General features: G+C 46.9%; 1 protein-coding gene across 13 annotated transcripts; it reads left to right on the forward strand.

The window, feature by feature from the left end:
• Positions 1-93: 93 nt before the first annotated feature.
• Positions 94-27,237, forward strand: SDR42E1 (short chain dehydrogenase/reductase family 42E, member 1). Of its 13 annotated transcripts, XR_006816243.1 has the most exons (6): positions 293-430; positions 3,701-3,817; positions 4,911-5,027; positions 8,272-8,403; positions 12,453-12,655; positions 13,434-14,434. XR_006816243.1 is itself a non-coding variant. In XM_045988173.1 (5 exons), exons 4-5 carry the CDS (start codon positions 23,903-23,905, stop codon positions 25,670-25,672), a joined length of 1,182 nt encoding a protein of 393 aa, XP_045844129.1. In that variant the 5' UTR covers positions 165-430; positions 3,701-3,817; positions 4,911-5,027; positions 23,877-23,902; the 3' UTR covers positions 25,673-27,237. The 13 variants fall into 13 exon arrangements, 7 of the variants coding, with proteins under 7 accessions (XP_045844129.1, XP_045844130.1, XP_045844136.1 ...); XR_006816244.1 differs by lacking the exons at positions 8,272-8,403; positions 12,453-12,655 and adding an exon at positions 7,125-7,184 and having other exon boundaries at positions 94-430; positions 13,434-14,422; XM_045988173.1 differs by lacking the exons at positions 8,272-8,403; positions 12,453-12,655; positions 13,434-14,434 and adding exons at positions 23,877-23,970; positions 24,559-27,237 and having other exon boundaries at positions 165-430.
• The last annotated feature ends 743 nt before the right edge of the window (positions 27,238-27,980 follow it).

Raw genomic sequence — 27,980 nt, forward strand, 5'->3', positions numbered from 1 at the left:
GACACACACACGGACTCACCCACGGCAAAGCACACAAGTTATTTTTTCATGACCCCTGGCGAGATAACTATTTGGGTAATAATTGACAGAATTCAATTCAAACAGTCATTAAAAAACCTTTAGCTCACAGGAAACGTCTTCTGCTTTAGGGGCCCGGGTGTTACTGTCAAGTTCTTTTCCGGACTGGGAGTGGGGTCTGGGGAGGGGAGGCACGGGGATCGAGGGGGGGTGTCTGTGTGCCCCCCACGTAAATGCAGGCAACCGGTGAGGTCTGGAAGATCTGGAAGGGGAAGACCACTCCGACTCTGTTCGTGTCTGCACGGCGTCTCCCACATGCGTGGGGTTGAAGCGCTGGATGGAGAGGGAAGATCCAATACAGGGGAAGAGATTCTTGGCAGATGACAAGCATGCCGGTCTTGCCAGCAAGGAGGTATGCCAGGCAGAGATAAGAACAACTATAATGCCATTATAATGGTCAATATGCACTGTACTTATTTGTGCCAGGAGCCACGTTCTGCTACTTATTCATTCATTCTCTTTTTTCAAACCGTCATCTCTGCCATGCTTTCCTCCAGCGGTGGGGACTCAGCAGTCAATATCCCCAGTCACTTTGAATACGGTATCTTTATGAGGGCGGTTCTATCTTTGTAGTGATTTTACAAGGGAGGACACAGAGGCACAGAGAGGTCAAGAGACTTGCTCAAGGGGCGCCTGGGTGTCTCAGTCGGTTGGGTGTCCACTTTCGGCTCCGATCATGATCCTGGGGTCTTGGGACTGAGCCTCACATAGGGCTCCCTGCTCGTCGGGGGGTCTCTTTCTCCCTCCTGCCCTTCCCTGCTTGTGCTCTCCTTCTCTCTCTCAAATAAATAAATAACATCTTTAAAAAACAAAACAAAACAGAGACTTTCTCAAGATCCCACAGCAGCGGAGGCAAGCAGCCTTGTTTCCGTGGCTCTGAGCCACCCTACTGCCTGATTTAGGCAAAAAAATAAAACGCAGGGGCACCTGGGTGGCTCAGTGGGTTAAGCCGCTGCCTTCAGCTCAGGTCATGATCTCAGGGTCCTGGGATCGAGTCCCGCATGGGGCTCTCCGCTCAGCGGGGAGCCTGCTTCCCTCTCTCTCTCTCTGCCTGCCTCTCTGTCTACTTGTGATCTCTCTCTGTCAAATAAATAAATAAAATCTTAAAAAAAAAATAAATAAAACGCCCTCAGCATGTTAGGAACTAGCCCTTCCCTGTTGCTTTGTTGCAACCTCAGAACCACTTCATGCTGGAGCCCTGTGCTCGCTTACAGAGAGGAAAACCTCGGCTGGGGAAAGTACTTAGGAAAGTACTAACCACCAGGGACAGCACCGACAGCCCCAGAGGGCACCCCCCACCCCCACTGGGCTTAGGGAATATCTTCCAGGTGCTAGGCACCTGGCTGGGAGGCACCAGGATTCTGATAAAGGCTGGGGTTGGCCTCTCTGGAGAGAGGATCTCAGTTGGAGGGTCCGATTTCCTGGACTCAGATCCGGCCTGAGCCCTGCCACTTACTAAACTAGGCAGTCAGGAGGGTCTACCTCCCTAGACCCCCAGTCTGCTGTAAAAGAATAAAAAATGCCCGGGAGAGCACTTAGCTCCCCCTGTCTGGCATACTGGAAGGACCGACTGATTGATTGATTGATGGATTGATTGATAAAGGGAGCGGGGGGAGGGGCAGAGGGAGAGCAAGAGAGAATCCCCAGGCAGAGCCCCCGCTGAGCAGGGAGCCCAATGCCCAGGGAAGACCAGGTGGGAGGCCACGACTCGTGGACCTCACTGTCCCACGGAACTGAGTGGGGTGATGACAAGGTCTTCCAGGGGTCTTGTGCAGGGCAATGGCACCTCCCATCTGCCTTCCCAGCCACAGAGACACCTGAGGTGGGGAGATGTTGCTGGCGCCAGGCCAGGGAGCGTCGGGGTGAGGATTTGAAATTCCCGGCGATCTCCCTCCTTCCACACACCCCATTCCCTCCTGTGGGCCGTGTGCACACCCATCCCCAGAGCAGGGACCTCTCCAGGGCCTCATGGCCTCACCACCCAGGAGCTCCAGTATAGGATAGCTTTCTGGGGGAGGGTGCGGAACTAGTCCTGGCTCTTCGCTGGGGGCCTAGGCATTTCCTCAGTGGCTCCCACACTAGGGTTGGGGCCAAACACCCTTGTGGGTTTCCTCATGTGGGCACAGCCACCGAAAATGAAGCAGATCTGCCCCTGGTGACAGCCCACTGGGCTTCCCAGCTGCTTGGTCCTGGGGCTCCCGAGGAGAGGGCAAAAGCTGCCAGGACACGGACGTCTAGGTAAGGATGCTCCGTGCCCTCTGCCAGGGCAGAGGGTGCACAATATTAGGGTGGTGAGCTGTAAAGCCCTGTGCAACCGAGTTCGAATCCTGACTCTGCCACTTACTGGCCCTTCCTGAGGCTCCATATCCTCTTCTAAAGAAAGGGAACCCAGCCCCCTTGGGTTTTTTAGTCTTTTGGTTTTTTATTTTTTACTTTTTCCTTTTTTTTAGGTTTATTTATTTATTTGAGAGAATGAGAGAGGACCCCAGTGGGGGGAGCAGCAGAGGGAGAGGGAGAGAATCCCAAGCAGACTCTGCGCTGAGAACGGACCCCAACGTGGGGCTCGATCTCACAACCCTGAGATCATGACCCGAGCCAACAGAGACACTCAACCGACGGAGCCACTCACCTGCCCAGGTGCCTGGCCCTGATGGGAGGACTGTTGGGAGCACATGCTGCCTCTTAGCCCTTTTCTCCTGGGCTGGGGGAGAGGTTCTTGCCTGTCCCATCCTCACACATGCATTTCTCCATTCAGTGCACCGCATAGGTCTTCCCCTTGCCACCGTCGAGACACCTGCTTCCATCTCACTTCTCGCCGCCCAGCCTGAATCTCTCCCGTCACCACCATATTCTCTCTTCCCTGCAGTTAGCTCCATTCATAACTCTGAACACGGTTTCTTTTTTAGGCTGTTCTGTCTTGGGGCGCCTGGGTGGCTCAGTTGATTGAGCATCTGCCTTTGGCTCAAGTCATGATCCCAGGGTCCCGGGACCAAGTCCCACGTCAGGCTCCTTGCTCAGCGGGGCGCCTGCTTCTCCCTCTGCCTGCCGCTTCCCCTGCTTGTGCTCTCTTGCCCGTACTTGCTCTCAAATAAGTAAATAAAATCTTTAAAAAAAAAAAAAAAAGACTGTTCTGTTCTGTCTCTCATACTTGACCATGAATTTCATGAGGGCGAGAACCATATCTGTTTCTTGTTTTTTATTCACTGTGCACCAAATGCCTAGCCTGGTACCCGTCACTTTGCATGTACATAATTAACAGTTTTGAATGAGTAAAGGAAAGAGCAAATCTTTCCAGAGGGCCTTCTAGGTGGCGGATTCTGCACCAGCCATGAGGGAATTCAGCAGTGAATAACATGAACCCAGTTCCTGACCTTGGGGAGTAGCTGTCACAAGTACAGTGACCAGTGGGGTGGGTGGTGGGGAAAGGAAGGCTTTATACCAACGGGAATACAGATGGAGTTGCAGAATTCTCCAGCGAGAACATGCCCAACCCCTTCTGACTCCTGAATGAGGACGTTAGGGTCCTAGTCGATCTGAGGGTCGCTCTGTCTCTGAATGAGGACCTCCTCTATCTGGGTGAGCTAATTTGTACCTCCTCTTTGTCCCCATCATTTTGTTTTAGGGCTATCCTTGAGGCCAACCATGCATGGAAGTGTCCCATTTTTTGCAAGCTGCTTCTTTGCTTTCCTGGGGAAAGGAATCAATTGGACCAAGTTATTCTCACTAATGATGACAACGGGTCAATGTGCTCCTTCCTTTTGCTGGCAGATGTGCCTTCCAGAGGGTACCTCTGAAGATAAGATATCTTTACCCATAAGAGAGGATTTCCCAACCTGTGTCAAAACAAACAACATTTCTGAGAATCCTGGAATGAACCATTCTTAGAACAGGGGGCCCTTGAGTTTAGAAGAGAATGGGAAGTACTTTCCCATTAGATTCTCTCTGTAACATCTCTACCAAGTGGTTATCTAGTCACAGGCACAGTAAAGCCTCTGGAGGCTGACTTCGCAGTTGAGGACTCCATTAGGAAGTTCTCCTCTAGACCACATCTAGTCCTGATTTCCTTCAGATATTTGAAGATTGCTTTCTTTTTTCCCCAGGTTGACAGTCCTCAATTGTCTTAACTGCCCCTTGTAGACGTCATAATGTGGATTTTCGGGTGCCAAGTGCCTGAAGAAGCCACATGACTGAGAGTTCAATCACTTGGGCACGTGGATGGCTCCTCAGGTTAAATACCTGCTCTCAAGGTCTTGGCATGGACCAACATCCGGCTCTCTGCTCACCAGGGAGTCTGTTTCTCCCTCTGTGTTTTCTCTCTCTCAAGTTATTTATTTATTTGACAGACAGAGATCACAAGTAGGCAGAGAGGCAGGCAGAGAGAGAAAGGGAGGAAGCAGGCTCCCTGCTGAGCGGAGAGCCAGATGCAGGGCTCGATCCCAGGACCCTGAGATCATGACCTGAGCCGAAGGCAGAGGCTTTAACCCACTGAGCCACCCAGGCGCCCCAATAGATAAAATCTTAAAAACAAAACAAAACAGAGTTCGAACACTTAAAAATGATGCTCTTGCAGTAACTGAAGAGGGTAGCATGGTGATCATGTGATTCACCAAGCAGGGATAGACCAGGGTTGACGTCATGGTCACGGTAACCCAAACTTCAAGGTGTGGACTGGCTGGGACAGGTAATAATAGATCATCTCACAGAGCTCAGGGCAGTCTCACTGATAACACAAGATTTGTTGTGGTTTTCATACTTTTGGGTGATAACTAACGTCTCAAGTGTTGATTTGTGATTGTGTAAATATTCTATATCTCATTTTCTATCTCATACAGTGGGAGAGGAAAAAAGCCAGAAGACAACTGGAAATTGGGGCTGGATCAAGTCTTTGTTCTTTCATTGACCTGTGTGGGGTGAAGATGTTGAAACTCGACAATTATCATTCATTTCAAGTAAGTTTCATATTTTATGTACTCTATAAGGTTTTCAGGATCCTTAGCAACCTGACCTTTTTTTTTTTTTTCCCAACTACTATCCTTTCTCTCTTCCTCAAGAATAACCACTATCCTGACTTTTAACAGAATAATTTGCTTTGCCTGTTTTGTTATACCTTATATAAATAGAATTATATAATATTAATGTCAGCTGGTCCTTCGACACTGTACAGATTCATCCCTGTTGTTTGCATAACTCATCTTCACTGTGGGAAGCACGGGTCAGCAAACTGCAGCCGATGGGACAAACCTGGTCTGTTCACGTGTTTTGGTAAATGAAGTTTTATTGGGCTGCAGTCATGCTCATTTACTTACTCATTTCTGTGCCTGCTTTCCTGTCACAATGGCAAAGTTGGTTAGTTGAAAAACTGAGCATAAGACCGGCAAAGCCGAAAATATTTACTCTCTTGTTTTTTACATAAGCATTTTGCCAACCTCGGCATTTTGTTGCATAAATATCCCTCTGTTTGTTTCTCCATTGTATTCGTGGAAAAATTAGTTTTTCATTTTGCTGGCTATCGTGACTGGCACTACTATAAATATTCTTTTTTTAAAGATTATATTTATTTATTAGAGAGTGTGTGTGTGCATGCAAGCTGGGTGAGGGGCAGAGGGAGGGGAAGAGAGAATCTCAAGTAGGCTCCAGGCTTAGCACAGAGCAGGAGGCGGGACTCAACCTCAAGATCCCAAGATCATGACCTGAGCCGAAATCCAGAGTCAGACGCCTAGCCAACTGAGCCATCCCGGCGCCCCTGCTATAAATATTCATTTTTTTAAAGATTTTTTTAATTTATTTGACACCGAGAGAGAGATCACAAGTAGGCAGAGAGGCAGGCAGAGAGAGGAGGAAGCAGGCTCCCCGCTGAGCAGATAGCCTGAGGTGGGGCTGAATCCCAGGACCCTGAGATCATGACCTGAGCTGAAGGCAGAGGCTTTAACCCACTGAGCCACCCAGGCGCCCCTGCTATAAATATTCTTATAAACATCTCTTGTAGCACACGTGTAGCCATTGCCCTTGGGTACATTCAGGGGAGTAGAACTATGGAACCCATGATATGTGCATGAATCCAGCTTCTATGCCATTCCCCACCCCCCCCAAAAAACGATTGTACCATTTCCAAGTAGACTATGAGAGTTCTATGGGCTCCACATCCTTCCTCAAGTTTGGTATTGTCAGACTTCTTAATTCGAACTATTCAGATAGGTCTGCAGTTGGATCTAATTGAGTTCTTTTCTCTGATGACTCCTAATTTTGAATACCTTTTCATACGTCAGTTGACCATATGGTATTCTCTTTGTGAAGCGCTTTATCAAGTTTTTTCTAACTTCTTTAGACAGATGAGTTTTTAACCCCCCCTTTTTTTAACTACATGCATTTTAAGGTTGTACAGTATTTTTGAGTATGTCTGAGCTGCATTCCCCATGTTTGGTATGTACTATTTTCATTATTGTTCAATGAAAAATGTTTTATAATTTCTACTAGATTTGTTCTTCGTTACATGGGTTATTTAGAAGTGTATTTTATAATTTCAGGGGTGCCTGGGTGGCTCAGTTGGTTAAGCGTCTGCCTTCAGCTCAGGTCATGATCCCAGGGTCCTGGGATCGAGCCCCGAGGTGGGCTCCCTGCTCCATGGGGGTCTGCTTCTGCCTCTTCCCTCTCCCTACTCATGCTTGTGTGCTCTCTCGCTCTCTCTCGCTCTTTCTCTCTCTCTGAAATAAATACATAAAATCTTTTTAAAAATGCACATTATAATTTCGCATGGGAAATTTTAGTGATATCTTATTGTACTTTCTAACTTAACTTTACTCATGTTGAAAGCATGTTATGTGTGATTTCAGTCCTTTGAAATATCTTGAGCCTTGCTCTGCGGCCCGTCGCGTAGTTGACCTCTGTAAAGGTTCACATGTGCTCAGACAGACTGTGTTTGGTTCCAGGAATCCATGCACATCAGTTAGGTCTTTTGCATCCCTCTAGCTTCAATTACGCTGTATTCTTACATTTCAGACACGTCTCTTCGGAGCACCAGACACTAGGGCACTTGTTTTCTTTTCCAGTGTAACAGTCTTTGTCTTGAAAGGAAACAACTTCGTGCATTTACGTTTCACTAAGTATGGGTATGTTTACATTATTTCATTTTATGGGTTCCCTGCTATTAGTCTTTTCTATTCTTCATTACTTTTCTTCTACTTTCTTGACTTCCTTTTAATTAATTATTCTTTGTTATTCTTCCACTCTCCCCCCCTCATTACCTTGATAAGCACGCGCGCTCTTTGTGATTCTTTTAACGGTTACTTAAATGACTTACCAAAGTCTGCCATGACTTGGTATTTTTGCTCCCTTGGGGGGTCATGCCAGGACCTTTGAACGCTCACACACCACTCCCCACTGTCCTGAGTTGCAGGCTATAGTCCTCATAAATTTTTAGTATCTATATATGTCAAATTCCCCAGGATATTATGATGTTTGTTTTATACAGTCAACATTCATTTAGATTTTCCAACAAAGTAGTTACCCTTTTGTGGCTTCTCGTTCCTTCCCATTATCTCCATGCTTGCCCTTGAGATCATTCTTCTTAAGTATTTCTTTTTTCTCTTTTAAAGAGTTATTTATTTATTTGAGAGGGAGAGAGAGCACGGGGAGGCGCGGCAGGAGCGAGAAGCTTTAGCAGACTCATCACTGAGCTTGGAACCCGATGTGGGGCTTGATCTCACAACCCTGAGATCATGACCTGAGCCAAAACCAAGGGTCAGACGCTTAACTAAGTGGCCCACCCAGCGGCACCTTTTTTTAGTATTTCTTTAGTGTGGGTGCTAGTGATAAAATCTGTTTTGGGGGGGGGTTTGGTTTTTTTTGGTTTTTTTTTTGTTTTTTCTGAAAATGTCTTCATTATCATTTTTGAAGGATAGTTTCACTTCAAGGGCATAGAATTTCAAGTTGGCAGTTGTTTTCTTTCAGCATTTTCATGTCTTTGAGGAGATATGTTTTATATTTTATCTGGCTCTCTTGGATAAACTCTCAGCCAGAGAGTTGATCCTAATTATCTTCTTTGCCATTACCAGAAGCAAAGTTCCTAAGTCTTTTTTATACCCTCTGGTAAGGCTCAGATCTCCCTCTCCTTATAAGATTTTTTTATTCATATCAAAACGAAAATCCTGTTAAATTTCATGTTATTAAATTGGGTCCACTATCCCTTCCCCCTAGTGACACAACATGGGAAAGTCTAAGTGAATGTGCCATAAACTTATTAAGTGTTGAAGCAAGACACTTCATAAGATTTCTATTCGTTCACTACGTATTTACGGAGCTCCTACTGTGTGCCAGGTGCTGTTCTAGGTACTGAGAATACAACAGTGAGTAAAATGACTTGGTTCCTGCCCTCACAGAGAAGTCCAAATTCTAATTAGGGACACAGACCAGTAAATATACAATTACGATATAGCTATGAAAGACATACCTTTGGAAGTCTTTCAGATTGATATTAGCCACCTGACATTTCTTTACGTTGCCAATGATATCAAAAGTGACTTTGTCAAATCCCTTGCTGAAATCCAAAATCTGTGTGTTTACTCATTCCACTAATTGGTAGAGTCACCCTAATCATTCTAATTTATGTATTGGTCAGCCATGTTAGGTCCTAGTAACAGTCCGTTCCTCTTCTAAGATCACCCAAACCACTCTTTTTCTAAGGTCCACGAAGAGAATCAGATTCCCCTCTGCTCTATGGTTTTCTTTCTTTTTTTTTTTTAACTTTTATTTTTTAAAGATTTTATTTATTTATTGGACAGAGAGAGATCACAAGTAGGCAGAGAAGCAGGCAGGGGTCCGGGGGAGGGAAGCAGGAACTTCGCTGAGCAAAGACCCCGATGCAGGGTTCGATCCCAGGACCCTGAGATCATGACCTGAGCCGAAGGCCGAGGCTTAACCCACTGAGCCACCCAGGCGTCCTTGCTCCATGGTTTTCAGAAGATATTTTCTTTCTCTTTTTGAAAAAGACAAAAATTGGAAGCTTTCAGCCTCAGACTTCAGAAGCGCTTCTCAGAGTAATTAATCTATGAATATACTCATGACATGAAAGGTGTTTGTTGATGAAATCCAAATCTGGATTTTAGCATTATAGAGAAAGTCGTCCTACCTTTAAGTTTAGAAATGTTTTCCTTTTTTTTTTTTTTTTTTTTTTTTTAGTTTCTATACTGTGTAATCGTCTTACAAATCTTTGATGTGGTTCTGGTACTATTTAACTTTGCCAAGTGAGAATGCATTAAAAACCAAGTGTCAATAGTCTACAGAAGAAAAGGTATTTTAACACCAAAAAAAAAAAAAAAAAAGGCACAGTCTCAGAATGAAGTGTGGTCTCATACTGAAAAAATCTAACTTTGTGAGAAATTTTCTATGTTTGTCCTCATTTTTTTCAGAGAGCACCCCCAGATGGTAAATTTTGGTCACTAACAGTCAGCAGCCAATGGATGGCCATTTGGGAACCAAAGTGAGAAAGCCATAGGGCCCTGCTCTTAGGAAAACAGTAGAACTTCATACTCATGAGATTTAGGGAATAAGTTCTAGATTTTGTGACCAGGAGGTGGCATGCTCGATCCTGATCTTTTTTTATCTGGGCTCTGGTCCTTGGGCTTATTTCTTTCTCATCTCAGAACTAACCACAGCAAAGAACAAAACAGCATCAAGAATGGAAAAGTCAAACTCATTACCTTAAGCTCATTAACCCATTGTCCTTGCCTCGCATTCATTGTGTAGCAAAGCAATAACATTAGCAAGCAGCCAGCCTGAAAGATCCCTGAGTTCTATTTTGACATTGTGTATCAAAACAATAACATTAGGGACCCGGGGGTGGAGGGATGGGGTAACTGGGTGATGGGTGTTAAGGAGGACAGGTGAGGTGATGAGCACTGGGTGTTCAAAGCCTAATGACGTACTATATGTTGGCTAATCGAACATAAAAATAAACAAAAAAATGAACAAATAAATATTTTTAAAAGTACAAACAAACAAAAACAATAACAATAGTAAAGAGCCAGTTTAAAGGATCCCTGAGTTGTATTTTGACTTACCCTCGTAATTTACGGACAAGGGCTCTCCACCTACACAGCTCTATTTTCCACAAATACATGAAGGAATCAACATGTGGGAAAATATTTCTGCCCGTGCCTCCAAATCTCTCTCCTTTCTTGTTCTCCCTTACATGCCTTGAAATTAGTCTACCTTCCCTGTCTTCACTTCCTTTCCTCCCTCTTGGGAAGGGCCAGAGTATGAAAATTTTACTCTGAATCAGGGAGGATGATGGCATGAGTGACCCACTCACACTGGGCTGAGTGGTTTGCCAGCTTCTTCCTTCTGCAGGAGGAAGGCCGTGTATCTCCTTCCACACGGATCAGCCAAGCCCGGGCAATGGCGGTAATACAACTTCCGGAAGCAATTCTTTCTTCTTCTTCTTTTTTTTTTAAATTTTATTATTTATTTGACAGACAGAGATCACAAGTAGGCAGAGAGGCAGGCAGAGAGAGTTGGGGGCGGGGGGGGGGGGAAGCAGTCTCTCCCTGAGCAGAGAGCCCAAAGCAGGGCTCCACCCCAGGACCCTGGGATCATGACCTGAGCCGAAGGCAGAGGCTTTAACCCACTGAGCCACCCAGGCGCCTCCCGGAAGCAATTCTTAAATGTGCTCTAGAGATAGTAACCTCTGCCCACTGCCCATGGTCAGATGATGGTCATCAGTAAGCACGTCTGCTGAGTCTTCAAAATACTGCATTCGTTCAATTTCAAGGATTATCCTCAGAGACTACAACCTTCCTCTCTTTTTGCCATTAAAACATATTTTGGTGAATGAAATCGTGGTGATAGGATACCAGTTTAGTTTTTGTTTCTGTTCTGATGCCCTTACTTGGCAAAATTAAAAGCTGACAAGCCTACATGTCTCTCCAGATTTTGGTCTGAAATCTTACCAGTGTTCAGAATTCAAAAACATGGGAGCCGCACTAATAAAATGGTGGTTTTGAGTTAGCGAAGTAGAAATCCAGCTCTGCTATTTACTTGGCTGTATGAACCGCCCTCTCTGCTCTGAGCCACAGTCTCTCACCAATAGTGGGATAATAATTCGTACCTCATACTGGTTATAAAGATAATCTATGTAAAAGGCTTGGCATATCAGAGTTTTCAATGGCAGCCATTATCACAAGAATCTTCGTGGTTTCAACAAGAACTCCTTTCTCTCAGTTTCTGTCCCTTTTCCTTGGGACTTGCAAATGGAGAAGGAGGGGCTGAAGGCAACTAACACACAGTTTGGCGTGGCTTCTCTCCTGTCGTTGTGGCTCCCAGGCTGAAGGTTCACAGAAGGAAACACACTCACATCTGCATCTCCAGAAGGGAGATTAGATCTAGGATGAGTCTATTAGAAAGACAACATTTCAAAATTTGGGAGCACAGCTGAATACCAAGAGGAAATTACACCATAAGCCAGATGTTCCAGGAACTTCTCCATTTTTTTTTCTTTTGCCTGAAGGGAAAGTTGGAGTTCATAAAGAAAACAATGAACAGAAATTGCTATCGCAAAATTGTTCATGGTTATTTAAGATGAGCCCATTCAAAAATAATCAAAGATGTGCACTATGATTTAAAGAAGAAGTTGTTCACATCGGTGTTATTTATCATGTGTGGAATAGAGAAGTGTCCGAAATGGCTAACCGTAAAGGATTTGTTATATCAATTACAGTACTTTTATCTGACGGACTGCTATACGGCCATTAAAAATCATGTTGTTGAAGAATATTTAATGACTTGAGAAAACGTTTGCAATATTTTTTGATCAAGGAGAGCAGGTTACAAAGCAGGATATATAGTATGATCATATTTTATGTCCTTATAAGACAGATATCAGCGGGAAGCTCCTCCTCGGGATTCAGATAAGACTGGCTCGCATGCCCCAGACTGTGGCCTGGGTCATCAGAACCTTGTGTAGCTTCCTTCAAGAGCCTTGCCTAGATTCCTTCCAGATTCTAGGGACCTACCTTCTCATAGTTCCTTCTGCCTCTTGTCAGTCACTGCTTCTCTCTACCATTCTGAGCTCAGTGCGAAACTCCACTTCTCTTTTCTGTTGGCAAAGCAAAATGTATGGTACTGAAGTCAACGGTAGCCAAGATCCTCCTAGTTTTAAAGACGTGGGACTTGGGCCTGACAGAGAGGGAGGGATGGAAGAATCATGCACGTCAGTGTAGTAGGGTGAATAGTGGCTCCAAAAAGAGACGTCCATGTCCTAACTCCATGAACCCATGATTGTGACATTATTTGGGGGGGGGGGGGGGCGTGTTTGGATCTTTTTTATAAAAAAAAAACAAATTTTTATTTCTTTATGGTGAAAAAGTTTATGCTCGATTCAGCCAGCTGGACTCAGTTTCAATGACCCCAATTTGGTTGGCAACATCCAAAGTATCATTGTCAAGAGACAGTTGAACATAACATGCCTTCTTCTCTGCATCGGGCCTGGTCAGGGTGTTGACCTTGGCCACATCAGTGTCCTAGAGCTTCTCCACAGCCTGACTGATCTGGCGCTGGTTAGCCTTGATGTCCACAATGAACACATGTATGCTGTTATCTTATGTTTTCTTCATGGCTGGCTCGGGAGTCAGGGAGAACTTGATAATGGCATAGTGGTCAAGCTTGTTTCTTCTGGGGGTGCTCTGTGAGGATATTCGAGCTGTGTGACCATGGGTTCCTGTCAGCACTGCTTTCTTGGCCTTCAGAGTCTTGCTTTGGCTTCGGCTTTGGGAGGGGAAGAGACTTCCTTCTTCACCTTCAGCACCATGGTTGTGAAAGGAAGTTAAGGATCTTTGGATTAGATCGTTCCAGATTAGGACGGACACTAAGTCCAAAGACAGGTGCCCTTATAAGAGACGGAAGAGGAAAAGACTGAGGGAAAGGAGGGGTGAAGTCCGTGTGAACGTGGAGGCAGAGATGGGAGATATATGGACATAGCCAAGGAACACCTAGAGCCTCCAGAAGCTGGAAAAGACAAAGAAGCCTCCCCCTCTAAGGGCTTCAGAAGGGGCATGTCCCTGCGCCCACCTTGATTTCAGACTTCTGGCCTCCGGAACTACGAGGGAGCCCATTTCTGTTGTTTAAGCCACTCAGTCTGTGATGGTGTGTTCTGGAGACTAAAACAATCACCACCATGCATGGAACAGCGACAGGAGCTCTACCTACTAGGAAGGTCCTTCGTGTCCTCCCTTCTTCCCCACATTGGACTCCGCTGACCTCACAGACGCCTCCTTGAGCTTCTCTCACTCTCTCTTTAACCCGCTCCTTTTCCTCCTTCCCTTACAGTGACCTGGTCTTTCCCTTCTCCTCCGTCTCCCCTGCAGAGTCATCAGCTCACAGCTCACCTGGGCCTGCTCCAGAAGCACTTCTCCAAAACCTTCCACATCTGGTAGCCCAGCACGCAAGCGTTGGCCTTCCCTCGACTTGACTCTTTGACTCCGCCCACATTCCGTCCATCAAGGAATCTCGCTGGTTCTCCCTTCAGACCCGGTCCGAGCTGTCATCACCTCCCGTCTGGACTGCAGCAACGGCCTCCTGCCAGGTCCCTGGGATTTCATCCTGATCTCCTCAGAGTCCCCTCTCAACCCGGCACCCGAGAAATCATTGTATAACCTCTGTCCTGTCCCATCGCCCATCTGCGGCAAACCCACCAAAGGCTTCCCCATCTCACCCAGAGTAAAAGCCAAAATCCCCTTACAAGGCTCACGGGCCTGAACGTGTGGTCCCCTGTAGCTCTCGGGCCACATCTCTGTCTTCTGTCTCCTCATTCATTCCGTTTCAGTCACAAGGGCCTCCGCGCCGCTCCTCAAACACACAGACGCACTCCCGCCTTGGAGCCTTTCTCCAGCTTTTCCTTCTGCCTGGAATTCTCTGGTCCACTGGCCTATTTCCCTCCTCCTACACGTCTTCCCTCCAAGGTCTCCTGCTCGATGCACCCTGTCCCCACTTCCTTTCCCCTTAACGTGCTCTACATTTCCCCGTGAAGATAACCTAAGCAACAAATGCATGGCAACAACAACAAATTGTGCAGTCGGTCTATTATCCAGAGTAACAAAGTTGTCACGGGAGTGATGATATATTTATTTAAAATGAAATATGAGGGGCGCCTGGGTGGCTCAGACCATTAAGCATCTGCCTTCCGCTCAGGTCATGATCTCAGATTCCTGGGATCGAGTCCCATGTCAGGCTCCCTGCTCAGTGAGGAGTCTGCTTCTCCCTCTGCCTCCGCCCCTCCGCCATGCTCGTGCACTCGTTCTCTTTCCCTCAAATAAATAAATAAAGTCTTTTAAGGAATGAAATATGGAACTTTTTTTCCTAACAGCTGGTCATGAAATACCACTAGGGCATATAACTCAGAAAGAACTCACGTACTTTGATTTGGCTGATGGACTTGGCAAGGTGGAACGGCTTTGCCAGTTACATGAGGAATTCCTTTCCTAAGTTGAATGAGGTAAATCGGTTATAAAGTTGCTATAAAATATATTTAAGACACTTGATAAGTTTAAAGTATTTTAGCAAAAATGCGACATTCACAATTCGGCATTTGTATTGAAATTAACTGTTTTGATTGACCCAACTCTGAGGACACCTCGTTAAACAAGATGTCTCCAAGTGGAAGAACGGCGGCCACTCCAAAGAGCCACCCCACAGAGAGGCAGGAGCCTCTCCCCGATTTCTCTCTCCTTCCACATTCCCAAGTACTGTGGTCCACGAGGTGCCCTAGCCTTGCCCCATTTTGTGTCCCCCTCTCTGACCCGGGGCTCTGGCCCATCTTTGACTCACTCCACAGGACTCGAGGGAGCGGCGTTTTTAGACCATGGGAGGAGAAGAAGGCAGTGAGTAGCGAGCTCTGTGGCCTGGCCTCAGGATGGATTGTCTCTAAGAGACACACTCTGAAGATGGCCAAGATTAACTCTCCGACACTCTGGGGTACTACTCTTATCAGGAAGCCATCAGGAAAATAGAAAATAGAAAGGAAGCAGAAGGAATGGAAAGGGAGAAAGGGTCTGAGACACTTGCCAAGGCGAAGGTAAATGGATACAGGAATGAAGGAAGAGCAGGGGATGTCACGATAAGACAGCCAACGTCGGCTGTCACTGGAGACAAGCAGTACACCTGTGGGCATGAGGTTCAGATAGGTGGACGTCCCCAAAAATACCTCCCAGGGGCAAGATCATGTACGTCTGGGGGTCCCTTGCACAGGGTTAAGAGTTGAAACCAAGATAACTAATCCTTTCAGGCAAAGGATGTAGATGGAGAAGGAAAGAAAGCTGGAGGTTGAGTCTTGGGTTTTAACTAGTTAAGAGCTAGGAAGAAAGTTCAAAGGAGGCAAAGAAAGAAGATGGAGAGGAGGGGGAGAGGAGGGAGGGGAAGGAGGAAGAAGAGACGGAGACTGCTATAAATAGGATGGTCTTAGTCAAAGGAGAAGGGGTTCCAAAGGAAAAGGGGGAGACTGATACGGTCTGCGACCGAAATTCAAATACTAGGCAACTGGTGAGGAAAGGTTCCTTGCAAAAAGGAAAATCCAAACAAATGGTGAATTTCAATTTGTCTTGCATAACTGAATGCCTAATGAAACATCTGCGCAGGGATTGCATTTAGTGTCGCCGCCGAATGAACTCGTCGCACTCAGAGGATTGCCTTCAGTTTTGTTGATGCTGCTGAATAGGATACACATTGCTCTCTCAAGAAACAGCACCTGAATGTTCCTTACAAGCGAGGAGGGCGAGATCAAAAGAACTTCCTTTCTGTGCCGTGCATACCTATTCATATGACATTGACCTGCCGTGCTCTCTGAGGGAGGAGCCCCTTTGGGTCTGCTGTGGGTTAGGTAGACACCCACTAAATACTGATGCCTGCGTAATTAGAGTGACTAAAATAATCCTGGCATAAAATTGCCCTACAAGTTAGAAGAGAGTAATTTGATCATGAAAATTGATACAAGTCGACTCTCGGTTTTCAATGCAGCTAATTGGAAGCCATTTATTATTCCAACCCCACTTTTGTTTGTTGGTTTATATTCTTTTCTCCTTGCCCTGAGAAAGAGGAAGAGGGGAGGAGAGTGCCGTGGGCAAAGCTGTCACATTGGGATGGTGGAAAGGAGAAGGATTCTTATTTCTCTAAAGCAGGGCCCCCTCATCTCTCCCCTGTATTGATCTGGTCATCTATGACATGCTTCTGTGGGCATGTCCGGGATGACTGGCCATCCTGTTCTCTCCTATTCGAGTAAAATTGCAATTGCAATGAAACGGACATTATTGTAGGTGTAGTCTTATTTTTTTTAAGCTTTTATTTATTTATGAGAGAAGGAGGAGAGAAGCAGCACCCCCCCCAACCCCCCCAAGCAGGGAGCCCAATGAGGGACTCAATCCCAGGACTCTGGGATCATGACCTGAGCTGAAGGCAGGCACTTAACCAACTGAGCCACTCAGGCTCATGGCATAATCTTTTTAAAATAACAGTTTTATTGGGCTCTATGTTTCACATATCATAAAATCCACCCCTGGAAATCGTGATTTACAAACCAGTGGATGTTAGTGTTCACAGAGCTGTACAATCACCATATTGCATCGCTGTAGAGAGAAACCCTATTCCCATTAGCACTCATTCCTGTGGCATCCTAAACATCCAAGCTGCTGGCAACCACCAATCTGTTTTCTGTCTCTACGGATTTGCCTACTCTGGCCATTTCATATAGATGGAATCATGAAATGTGCGGTCTTTTGTGACGGGCTTCTGAAACCGGCTGATAGGAATACAAGCTCGGTTTTCCTAGGTTCATCCATGTTGTAACATGTATCAATACAGATGGCTCCTGACCTAGGACTTAGGATGGTTCAACTTGTGATTTTTCAACTTTACCATGGTGAGGAAGCAATGCGCCTTCCGTAGAAACTGTGCTTCGAATCTGGAATTTGGAATGTGGATCTTTTCCCCAGGTCAGCAATATTTAGGATGGCCCTTTCTCATGATGCTGGGCTGCAGCGAGCCAAAGGTCTCCGTCCACCACAGGATCCCAAGGATAAACAAGTGAGCCACTTACGACCATTCTGTTTTTCATGTTCAATACAGTATTTGATAATGACACAGGATACTCAATGCTCTATTATCAAACAGGGTTTGCGTTAGATGATTTTGCTCAACTATAGTCTAGTGGAAGGATTCTGAGCACATTTAAACAAGCTAGGCTAAGAGATGATATTCAATAGGTTAGGTGTAGTAAATGCATTTTCGACGTATAATATTTTCAACCTACAATGGCTTTCTCGGGACATAACCCCATTGTATGTCAAGGAAGGTCTGTACTTGGTTGCTTTTTATAGCTGAATAGTATTCTGTTTGCACAGGTGTATCATGTTTTATCTATCCATTCACCGTTGATGGACTTTGGACTGTTTCTCTTCTGGAGCTATTGTGAATAATGCAGATGTGAACGTTCTGCACAGATTTTGCACATGTTGTCTTGAGGGTGATCTGGAACCAAGAGCAGCTAACATTGCCCAGGAGGTGTCTGTGGGGGACACAGACCTCACCTCCTCTCGTCAGTTTAGGACCCCTCCGTGCAGAGCTGGCGTTCAAATCCCCACCACTCTGACTGCAAGGTCTGTTTCTTACCTCCTTGTTGTACTTCCTGTAAGTCTAAAGACTAGAAAGGGAAGTGATTCTTTACTTCATGCTCACTACTATACTCTAGGTAAGCCATTAGTCATGACATCTAGCTGATCACAACACATACTGTTTGAAAACCGCCAAGCCTGAAAGCGGGGCCCCCTGGAGAAATGATCTCGAGGGGCACAAGGAAGCCCACAAAGTGTATCAGGACAGAGTTTTTCAGATGCCGCAGTTTCCTGAAACCACAGCAGAGCCTTAAGGACGCCCCAGTATCTGAGTAGCATGCACAGACCTAGCCAGCACCTGTCCATTCCTCAGACGCAGCACAGTCCATCCGGACTCTACGCTTTTACCGTTATGTCTTCCACCAAAATGTTCCTGTCTTCTCTTCTTGGGCCACCTCCTACTCATTCTTCAGGGCTCATACGATAAGCCATTTCCCCAGGAGACACTTGAGGAGCTGTGCCCAAGGAAATGACTGGGACTGGAGAGAAAGCCCACTCCTCAGCCACCTCGGTGTGGAGCATCCTTTAAAAGCACAGCCTTACAGGATTCTGGCGTGCAGCCGATGTACCTGGTGTCCCACTGCCACCCCTTCACACCTACTGGAACTGGAAAAAAGAGGGAAAATCGGGGACACCCGGAAAACATATGGACACACATAAATAGGGAAACTGAGATGGAGGGTTAAAAAGACACATGCAGAGTGAATACTCAGGAGTCTTAGGGAGCCTCATCATCATCCTTCCACCCATCAGCCATCATCCGTCCAAGCCCTACTGACCGAGTTGAGACACCCCCGCCCTTCCCCGCATTCACCAGGCGCTGTGCTCAGCACTGTGGGTACACAGAGACGGAGGCAGACGTCTAAAAGCTGAACCTGGAGGCGAGAGTACGAGTAGATGTGCCGCTGAAGCTGCAGTCGGGCGGGGCACGCAGGGGACATTCCGGGAGCAGCCCCGGCGGCCCCGCGCAGGTGAGCACCGACGTGAAACCTGCACATCGTAGAGATGCCGAGGCCTCCCGCCTTCCTAGAGAGGCCCGGAAGTGGCCCCGCCGCGGGCCGGGCGCTGGGGCGGCGGCGCCGGGCTCGCGAGGCCTGGGCTCGTGGCCGGTCGCGGTGCGCAGGTGCTGCCGGCGTCCGCCGCTGTGAGTGGGCCGGGGGCGGCGGTGGGGCCCGGGGGGCGCCGAGAGCGGCTGCGCGCGGTGGCCGGCACGGGGAGGGGGAGGTCAGGCGCGGTGAAGGGCGCCCCCTGGGGTGGCGGGAGCCCCCGGCCCCCTTCCATCTCTCGGTGGGACTCCCAGGGCGCCGCGGCTTCCGAGAGCGCCGCGCGGGACTCGGATCCCGGCCGCTGGGTTCTGTTGTTTTGTTTATTCCTTGTTTGTTTGTTTGTTTTTAATACCAGAGCAGCCCCGGTCCCGAGTTCCCAGCAGGCCCGTCTGGCTGGACTCGCTCGTTCGTTCTCCTCCCACGGTTCCTGGAAATCCCACCCGCCCTTAGGGCCGACGGTTCTGGTTTCCCACCCCAAGTGGGAGTGTGAGGTTCGCGCTTAAACTGAATGTCTGTCTGGTAAAGAGGTAAATTGAAACAAAACGTGAGTGGTGCGTGGTAGCAGCAGAGGTACCCGGTGTGACGGACGCGGTGAAGGTGGCAGATAATCACCGCATTGCCCCAGCCCCGGGGGCGGCCCGTCGCCTCCGTAAGAGCCCAGCCTTGGGGGTTCGGGGGCGCACGTGGGTGGCGCAGCGCGTTTGGACTCTCGGTCTCAGCGCTCTGATCTGGGGGTCGTGAGACCGAGCCTTGCGTGGGCTCTGAACTCAGTGCAGAGTCCGCTTGAGTTTCTCCTCCTTCCTCTCCTGCCCGCCCCGCCCCAGCGCCATCTCTCTCTCTCTGAAACAAGTAAATATCAAAAAACAAACAAACAAAAAACCTAGGCTGGGGAGTGCTGCCCATCTGGCTTCAAGCCCTGGGTCTAGCCCAGCCCCTGAGAACCAGGTCTGGGTGGGGAGTTTTAAGTTTGTTTTTTTTTTCTTCCAGTTAATGGAGATAATTGACATAATTGTAGTTTTTTTGTTTGTTTTAAAGATTTTATTTATTTTTTTATTTGACAGAGGGAGATCACAAGTAGGCAGAGAGGCAGGCAGAGAGAGAGGGAGAAGCAGGCTCCCCGCTGAGCAGAGAGCCCGATGCGAGGCTCGATCCCAGGACCCTGAGATCATGACCTGAGCCCAAGGCAGGGGCTTTAACCCACTGAGCCACCCAGGCGCCCCGTAACTCTGTAGTTTTACGGTGTGCAACGTGATGGTTTGTTATACTGTGAAATGATGATCACAGGAAGGTTTGTCAACATCTCAGGCTCCTCGCATAATTAGGTGTGTGTGTGTGTGTGTGTGTGTGTGCGCGCGCGTGCGCGCGCGGAAGCGCGCACACTGAGCTCCAAGGTTCTAGTCTTGGCAACTTTCAAGTACGTAATAAGGTAATGTGGGCTGTAGTCTGGTGTACTGCTATGTTATTGGGGCCCCAGAACTCAGTCTGGCCTTACTGGAAATGTGTACCCTTGACCAACATCTCATTTTACCCATCCCCCAACTCTGGGTCACCACGACGCTACCCCCTGGAGCATATGGACTTTCCACTTAGCGCTATGCCCTCTGCCAATTTTCTTCCCGAATGTGTCTGGCCTTTTAGGTTGTACACCTCCCATCTCTTTTACCTGTGTCAGGGTTACTCCCCTTATCTTTACTGACTTCATCTCTATTGTTTTGACTGCTTGATATTAAGCACAAATAATTTTCGGATCCCACATGGAATTTGAACAGCACTATTTCTAAACCGTCTGGCCTCAGTGTATTTTCCTGATCTCAATACAGGAAGAGCACGGTTCCGTTTTGCCTGTAGGTAGTACTTGGATAATAATTTAAAACATACCACCACAGAGTTAAACCACTTGGAGCTGTTTTTATCATCCTTGAAGCAAACACAGTAAAATTTTATTTTTATGAAAGCAGTCTTCCATTCTCTTTTCTGCTCTGGGCTCCAGGGGCACAGAGATTTGTATATTGCATCATAATACCAGAGGGTTAGTAGCCTCATCAACTCGAACTCCGGGGATAAAGGAACTGTGTGGGTAATCTAAGGTTCTTATTACTGATCTTTAGCATTTAATTAGGTCTTTGTAAATCTAAAGTACCCATAGTCATTTTTATGAGTTTTCTCATAACTTCCCTGTGCGAATCAACTTTATTACCCTCACTTTTATCTTAGTATTATCAAGAGGTCAGGCGGATTTAAATTTCATTTTTTCCTGTTTGTAATTAAGATTCCTTTTCCTCGATCCTGTACTTAACTTTAACCCATATCCACTAGAAGGAGTGCTCAGGTCAGATGTGAGCTTCCACCCTCCACCCAGGGGAGGGCGGTTAGTTGCAAAGCTGGGTTTTGAAAGAGCCTTAAAGCAATTGCGACGATCAACAGTGGTGTGAGTGCCCAGCCCCAGCAGGAATCAGATGGTAACTAATTAATAGAAGAGAAGTCATAAAGTGTGTAAAGATCAGGCAGCTGGTTGAAGAAAAACTGTGTCTGCTCTTCTCCCTTCCGGCTTAGTGTTCTGGGGGGTATCTTGCAGTTTTCTGAGAAACGTGTCTACTGCATTTTTTTCTGTGCTTATTGATAGAGGGAGCCAGGAAGGGAGGAGCTGGGTTTTGCCCACCTGGTGGACAGGCTGCTTTTCCTTGCCGTTTGTCTTGCTAAATCATTACTTTTTCCTCACTCATCGCCACCTTTCTTGCCTGACCGTCCTGATCAGGTCAATATCCAAGTTCTTGTTTCAGATCATTATGAAATGAGTTCAGGGTAATGAGGAGTAACGTGAGTAGGCCTGGCAGGTACTCTGACGCGTTAATAATTTGAACTGGTACATTCCCAGCGTGACTAATGTGCACAATGACCACATTGTGGTCCTGTGACTGCACTGGAATGTGCAATTTTAAAACCAAAGAATAATTAGAGATTAGGAAGAGGTTTCTGTTGCAGCTTTCTTTTTTTTTTTAGATGTTATTTATTCATTTGACAGACAGAGATCACAAGTAGGCAGAGAGGCAGGCAGAGACAGAGGAGGAAGCAGGCTCCCTGCCGAGCAGAGAGCCCGATGCAGGGCTCAATCCCAGGACCCTGTGACCACGACCTGAGCCGAAGGCAGAAGCTTTAACCCACTGAGCCACCCAGGCGCCCCTCTGTCGCCGTTTTCTTAATTGGACACTCAGGCCTGGTCCATTTTCTGAATCCCTTCTCGCAGAATTCTTGTGGCAATATTAAGAATATCTTAAACTTTGTTATCTGGCATCCTGTTAATCAAAACAGAACATCTGTTAACCAAATGGAACATTCCGAAAAACCTGTGTGTGCTGTTTCAGTGAATGACTGCGCACTCTTTAGACTTGACCTGGACGCCGCCCGCTGGGGTGTAAGTCCGTTGCCAGCTCCATCCTGTCGTCAGCTCCGCTCGCTGGTGTTTCTTCCTCACGGATGAGCCTCTAGGCCAGTCCCATCACCTTTACCTGAGATTCTTAGCTGTTTCCAGACTCTCCCTCCCTCCAGGGAAAGCTTGACCTTTAGCAAGGACCAAAGGGAACAGGCCTGTTCAGGAAACACACAAAGGCTTTCAGCTGTTCACAGAATAGAACCTACACTCCCCTCCCCACCCCCGACCCACCCAGGAACTCAGAGGTGTCTGGAAGCTGGCCCTGGCCATCTTTCCCCCCTGACTCACCAGCACCCTGCTTTGGCTTCAGTTTGCATACCAGCCACAGACCCACCGACCGGCCTGCCTCGTGGTGTCCCGTTCCTGAACGATGCTCCCTCAGCATGTGGTAACCCGCCTGGTGGTCTCAGCCCACCGAGATCTTCCTGCTGTCCTGATTCACCCCTCCATGAAGTCTTCTCTCAGAAACCCTCCAGATTTTTCCCAACACCCACCCAGGTGCTCCCACAGGACATTGTTTACACCGTATTTACACCATCATATAAATAATATTTTCTCCTTTTGGCCTCCCAGTTTAGATATTTGCAAAAGGCTCTCTCTCCATCCTAACTTCCAGAGAGCAGGAATTCTGTCTCATTTAACTCTGTTGTTTTCATCCCATGACCCAGAATCTGTTAGAAGATAAGTTAAATGAGGGGCGCCTGGGTGGTTCAGTGGGTTAAGCCTCTGCCTTCGGTTCAGGTCATGATCTCAGGGTCCTGGGATCGAGCACCGCATCAGGCTCTCTGCTCAGTGGGGAGCCTGCTTCCTCCTGCCTCTCTGCCTACTTGTGATCTCTGTCTGTCAAATAAATAAATAAAATCTTTAAAAAAAAAAATAAGATAGGTTAAATGAAAATCGCAGTGTTTGTTGACAAACCTGATGATGAGTCTTAGACACTGCGGGGCTCTGCGTTCCCTTGAACCCATTGTCTTACTGAGCTGGGTGTATTTCACAGTGGTCCACATCGTCCGTAATTTGACCGGATACTGGTTGAGCATCTGCCACGTGCTATGTGGTGGTCCAGACTTGCCAGTGGAAAAGGTAGACGGTCTCAGTTCTCACAGAATTTAACGCTCCGTTGAAAGGAGAGCAATGGTTAAAGAACGAGTTGACAGATAATGTTAGGTAGCGAAATGCACCATGAAGAAACAAAGCAATATTGATGGTGAGGGGAGCTCGAGCGTCTCTGATTGAGCAGATAAGGTTCAAGCAGACCTCTAAGTATTGAAGGGAAGAAGGCAGGGGTGAAGTTTCCCTGACTGACATGCACTGTGTTTGGAAACAGCCTCGGTGGCTTCCCACCAACCGATTGCTGCATGATGGACCGGTTAGCTTTCCTGGCCATCTGATGTCCTTAGCACGCTCATCCAGAAGAACTTGTCAGGCTTTTTGCAACCCTGTGCTCTGGAGAGGTGTAATCATGGTATGTGGAAATGTAATAGAACAACCCATCACCAGATTCTAGAGCTTGAAGAATAGGCGACTGGAGAAATGGGGTCATGGAGAGCCCATCGTATAGGGCTTTTTGCTGGGGCTTTGTAAGCCTCTGAGCTTATCATTGGCACCTCTTTTTTGCTGCAGCAGTAGGCTCGGAGGGCATCAGTAACACTGTTGCATACTTCTTTCTTATAGGTCCAGCGATCTCTTGACCGCCACACATGGACTTCCAAAAATCCCCAAAGGAAACTGTCCTCATTACCGGAGGAGGTGGCTATTTTGGTTTCCGGTCAGTGCCTCGATCACACATGCCCACACATGGAATTATTTCCCTGATAGTTGCTGGAAAAAAATAGAGCTTTCAATGCTGACATTAATATAGTGTCAGCTGCAACATGTTGGAATAGTGTTAAACCGGAAATGAACTAGGTTGCCCACTGCGTGGATGCTGAAATTCAGAACTGCAGATGTATTCTACTTTAAGAAAAATTCTTTGTAAAGGTATCAAATTAGGGAGAGAACGGGCATCACCAAACGCATGTGACAATAATAGTTATTCTTTTGCAGCTTTATCATTCATAAATATGCCAACGAACAGGTGGTAGTTTCTCAAACAGAGGGAGAAATATGGAACACATAGATGCCACCGTATCAGAAGATAAAGCTTCTCAGTGTAATTCAAGGAGATGTGTGGCTCCCCAGTTTTGAATCTTTGCATATTTACTTACAGAAGTAAGGGTTGCACCAGTGAACATGTAAAGTGCGGGACTCAGGGTAAGCCTAGAAGACGTGGATCAGCCATACAGTAAATTATCTTACACACTTTTCCTCAGGCATAGCTTACCAGCAATTCGATCTGACCTGCTTCTCATTTCAGCCTGGGCTGTGCTCTCAGCCAGAAAGGATTCCATGTGATTCTGTTTGACATCAGCAGCCCCGTTCATTCCATTCCCGAAGGAATCAAGTTTATCCATGGTGACATTCGCCACCTCTCTGCCGTGGAGAAAGCCTTTGAGGATGCGGATGTCACGTGTGTGTTCCATGTTGCCTCTTACGGCATGTCCGGGCGGGAGCAGCTGAATCGGAGCCTGATTGAAGAAGTCAACGTGGGGGGCACCGACAACGTCCTCCAGGTCTGCAGGAGGAGAGGGGTACCAAGATTCGTTTACACCAGCACTTTCAATGTCGTCTTTGGAGGTCAAGTTATCAGAAATGGAGATGAGTCTCTGCCTTACCTACCTCTTCACCTCCATCCTGATCACTACTCTCGGACCAAATCTATTGCAGAGAAGAAGGTGCTGGAGGCCAATGGTGCCAGCCTGGTCAGAAGCGATGGTGTCTTACGAACCTGTGCTCTGCGGCCGGCTGGCATCTATGGGCCTGGAGAACAGAGGCACCTTCCCCGGATAGTGAGCTACATCGAGAGGGGTCTGTTCAGGTTTGTGTATGGGGATCCTGGGAGCCTGGTTGAGTTTGTCCATGTGGATAACTTGGTACAGGCTCACATTCTGGCCTCAGAGGCTCTGAAAGCTGGCAAGGGCCACATTGCCTCTGGGCAGCCCTACTTCATTTCAGATGGCAGGCCCGTGAACAACTTCGAGTTCTTCCGGCCTTTGGTTGAGGGCCTAGGCTACACATTCCCATCTGTCCGCCTGCCGCTGACCCTCATCTACTGCTTTGCGTTCCTGACAGAAGTGGTTCACACCATCTTAGGTCAACTCTACAACTTCCAGCCATTCCTCACCCGCACGGAAGTTTACAAAACTGGCGTCACACATTACTTCAGCCTGGAGAAGGCCAAGAAGGAGCTCGGTTACGAGGCTCAGCCATTTGACCTCCAGGAAGTAGTAGAGTGGTTTAAAGCCCGTGGTCATGGCAGAAGTCCTGGGAATCGTGACTCTGAATGTCTCCTCTGGGACGGGCTGATGGTCCTACTCTTGGCACTAGCAGTTCTCACATGGCTGCCTACCTCTGTGGTTCTGTCCCTGTGAGGGAACTAGAAGTAAGCTGATCACACTGGCTGAGGTGGTTTTCAAGAAATACGGGTTTAAAATACCTATAGATCTAACTGTATCTGTATAGATATCTAGATGGGTAGAAATAGATCTCTGGTAGCAAATTTTGGCTCTTCTCATTGCTACTTCAGAATAGATTCTTGGATCAGGTCTTCGTGTCTTACCTTCTTACACTAATCCTGATGGGAGAAAATCAGAAGCAAAGACAAGTTTGAGATGTAGTTTCTTGTATCCTCTTTTAGATGAGTACGATAGAAGGGGCGTTGGAGCCATGGAGGCAGACTGAGGAAATTTGGAAATGTCTTGAGTTTCTCTGAGCCAAAAATACACTTATTTCTGTTCCCTAACACTCTGCATCCACTGAAAATAGAATAAAATGTGCACTGATGGGGAATGGCAAAACACTAACAGGCTTGAAAATGTGTGAAAAACACCAAATTGGGTCAGATCCCTGCAGACCAACCCTCTGGGGAGATGGTAGCTGCTGAGAGGCGTTAACTCGTCATTCCCGTAGGATTTAGGAATTATTTTTTGCCCTTTAGGGTTTAAAGATGTTACAACCGTGTGACCACGTGACAGTGTCTGATTTTTAAACAGAACTTTGTCTGACCTCGTAGGATTCTTACGAGGATTAAATTAAGACAGGACACGTAAAGTGCCACCCAACACACACGAGCCAGTGTTTTTATTAATATCGATGCTACGTATTCCTTATGAGGGTTTTCTTCCTCAGGGGAATTCTATTCAGAGGCTGCTGGTGCCACTCACCTTTCCAGAATGTCTTTGTGGTAAGCCCTCTGAGTCCACAGCAAGCATGTTTGAATATATTCAGTATTCGTAAAGTTTAGGTCTCTAAGCATACATTGAAATTTAGGAAACAGCTACAAATGTGATTAAGGAAGATGATCAAGCAAATGATGCCGTTTGTAATTTAAAAATGAAACATAACTCTCAACCGATAGACTGGTTTCTCTTCTGGGAAGGACTTGGGTTGTTGGAAGGCAGCTTCTGGCGAAGAATGTTTTGACCAACGGTGTTGCTGTCTCACCACACTTGACTGCTGGGGAAGACATTCAAGGTTCCCAGGAACCAAAGTGAAAAGAAGACAGAGAATCTTTACCTGTTCCATAGTCCCAGCTTCAGAAAGACAGCATTAAAGCCCAAGACAAATAGATTGTTGCAGAAGGTTACGTTAGAGTCGTGTTGGGATTATTTGTAGAAAGAGGAAGCGTGAGGAATCCTCCCTGATACATGCTGCCTGGGTGTTTGGGGGAAAGTGCTCAACTTGACACCAGAAGGCCTGCACCATGAATGAAGATACGGTTTGACCCTAATCCAGTAACTGAAGCCTCTTAGTTTCCTCACTTGGGAAATAGGAATGACTTGTATTTGCCTTTTTTACAAACCCACCACCCAGCTCATGGGGTTTGTGGTGAGCACAAAATAAGATGTGAAAATACTTTTAAGATATAAATTACAACATCACTATGAGGTAGTGGTAGTGTTCATTTTTGATAAAATGTTTTTGGAGTCTTTATCTAAAGTTATTTTTTGAGGGGGTAGGGGTAGGGAGAGAATCTCCAGCAGGCTCCACACCCAGCGCGGAGCCTGACATGGGGCTGGATCTCACGACTCTGAGATCGTGACCTGAGCCAGAATCAAAAGAGCTGGATGCTTAACCGACCGAGCCACCAGACACCCCTGTCTTAAGATTTTGCTTTAGTCTCGTGTCAACTTGTGTGAGTGCCTGCGGCATACCCAGTAGTTCAAAGTGCTACAGGTCAGGCCGACTTAGAGCCTACTAATGGTGTGGTGCGTCCACACGAGGTCACTGAGAGAGTGGGTAAGTTCAGCTTATCCACAGTCACTGAGAGGCATTGCAGACTTTCAAATCATGTTTTGAGTGAAGTCCCGTAAAAGAATGATAGGTAGTTCTTAGTTTTCTTACACTAAGTATACTGAGTACAGTGGGGTTTTGATTGGTTTTGTTGTTTTCTACGATCGAGAGATCCTCATGAAATTCAGGATGGCTATATTCATGGCCTCATGAAATTCAGACCCTCAGGGGTCTGTTGGCATCCAGGCATGAGGGATTTGGCTATGCCACAACATTTGACACCATTGTCCACGCTCTCCTTGAAACAGCTCATTCACTGTTGGTGAACTCATTCTTGGTCTCTTTCCTTATATTAATTATCTATTGTATTACCTCAAGACCTACTACAAATTACTCTAAGCCATATCATCTTAACAAATCACCCCAGGACATATCCTAAAACAACAA

This window comes from Meles meles, chromosome 19 (assembly GCF_922984935.1).
Source record: "Meles meles chromosome 19, mMelMel3.1 paternal haplotype, whole genome shotgun sequence".
NCBI classification, from domain to species: domain Eukaryota; kingdom Metazoa; phylum Chordata; class Mammalia; order Carnivora; family Mustelidae; genus Meles; species Meles meles.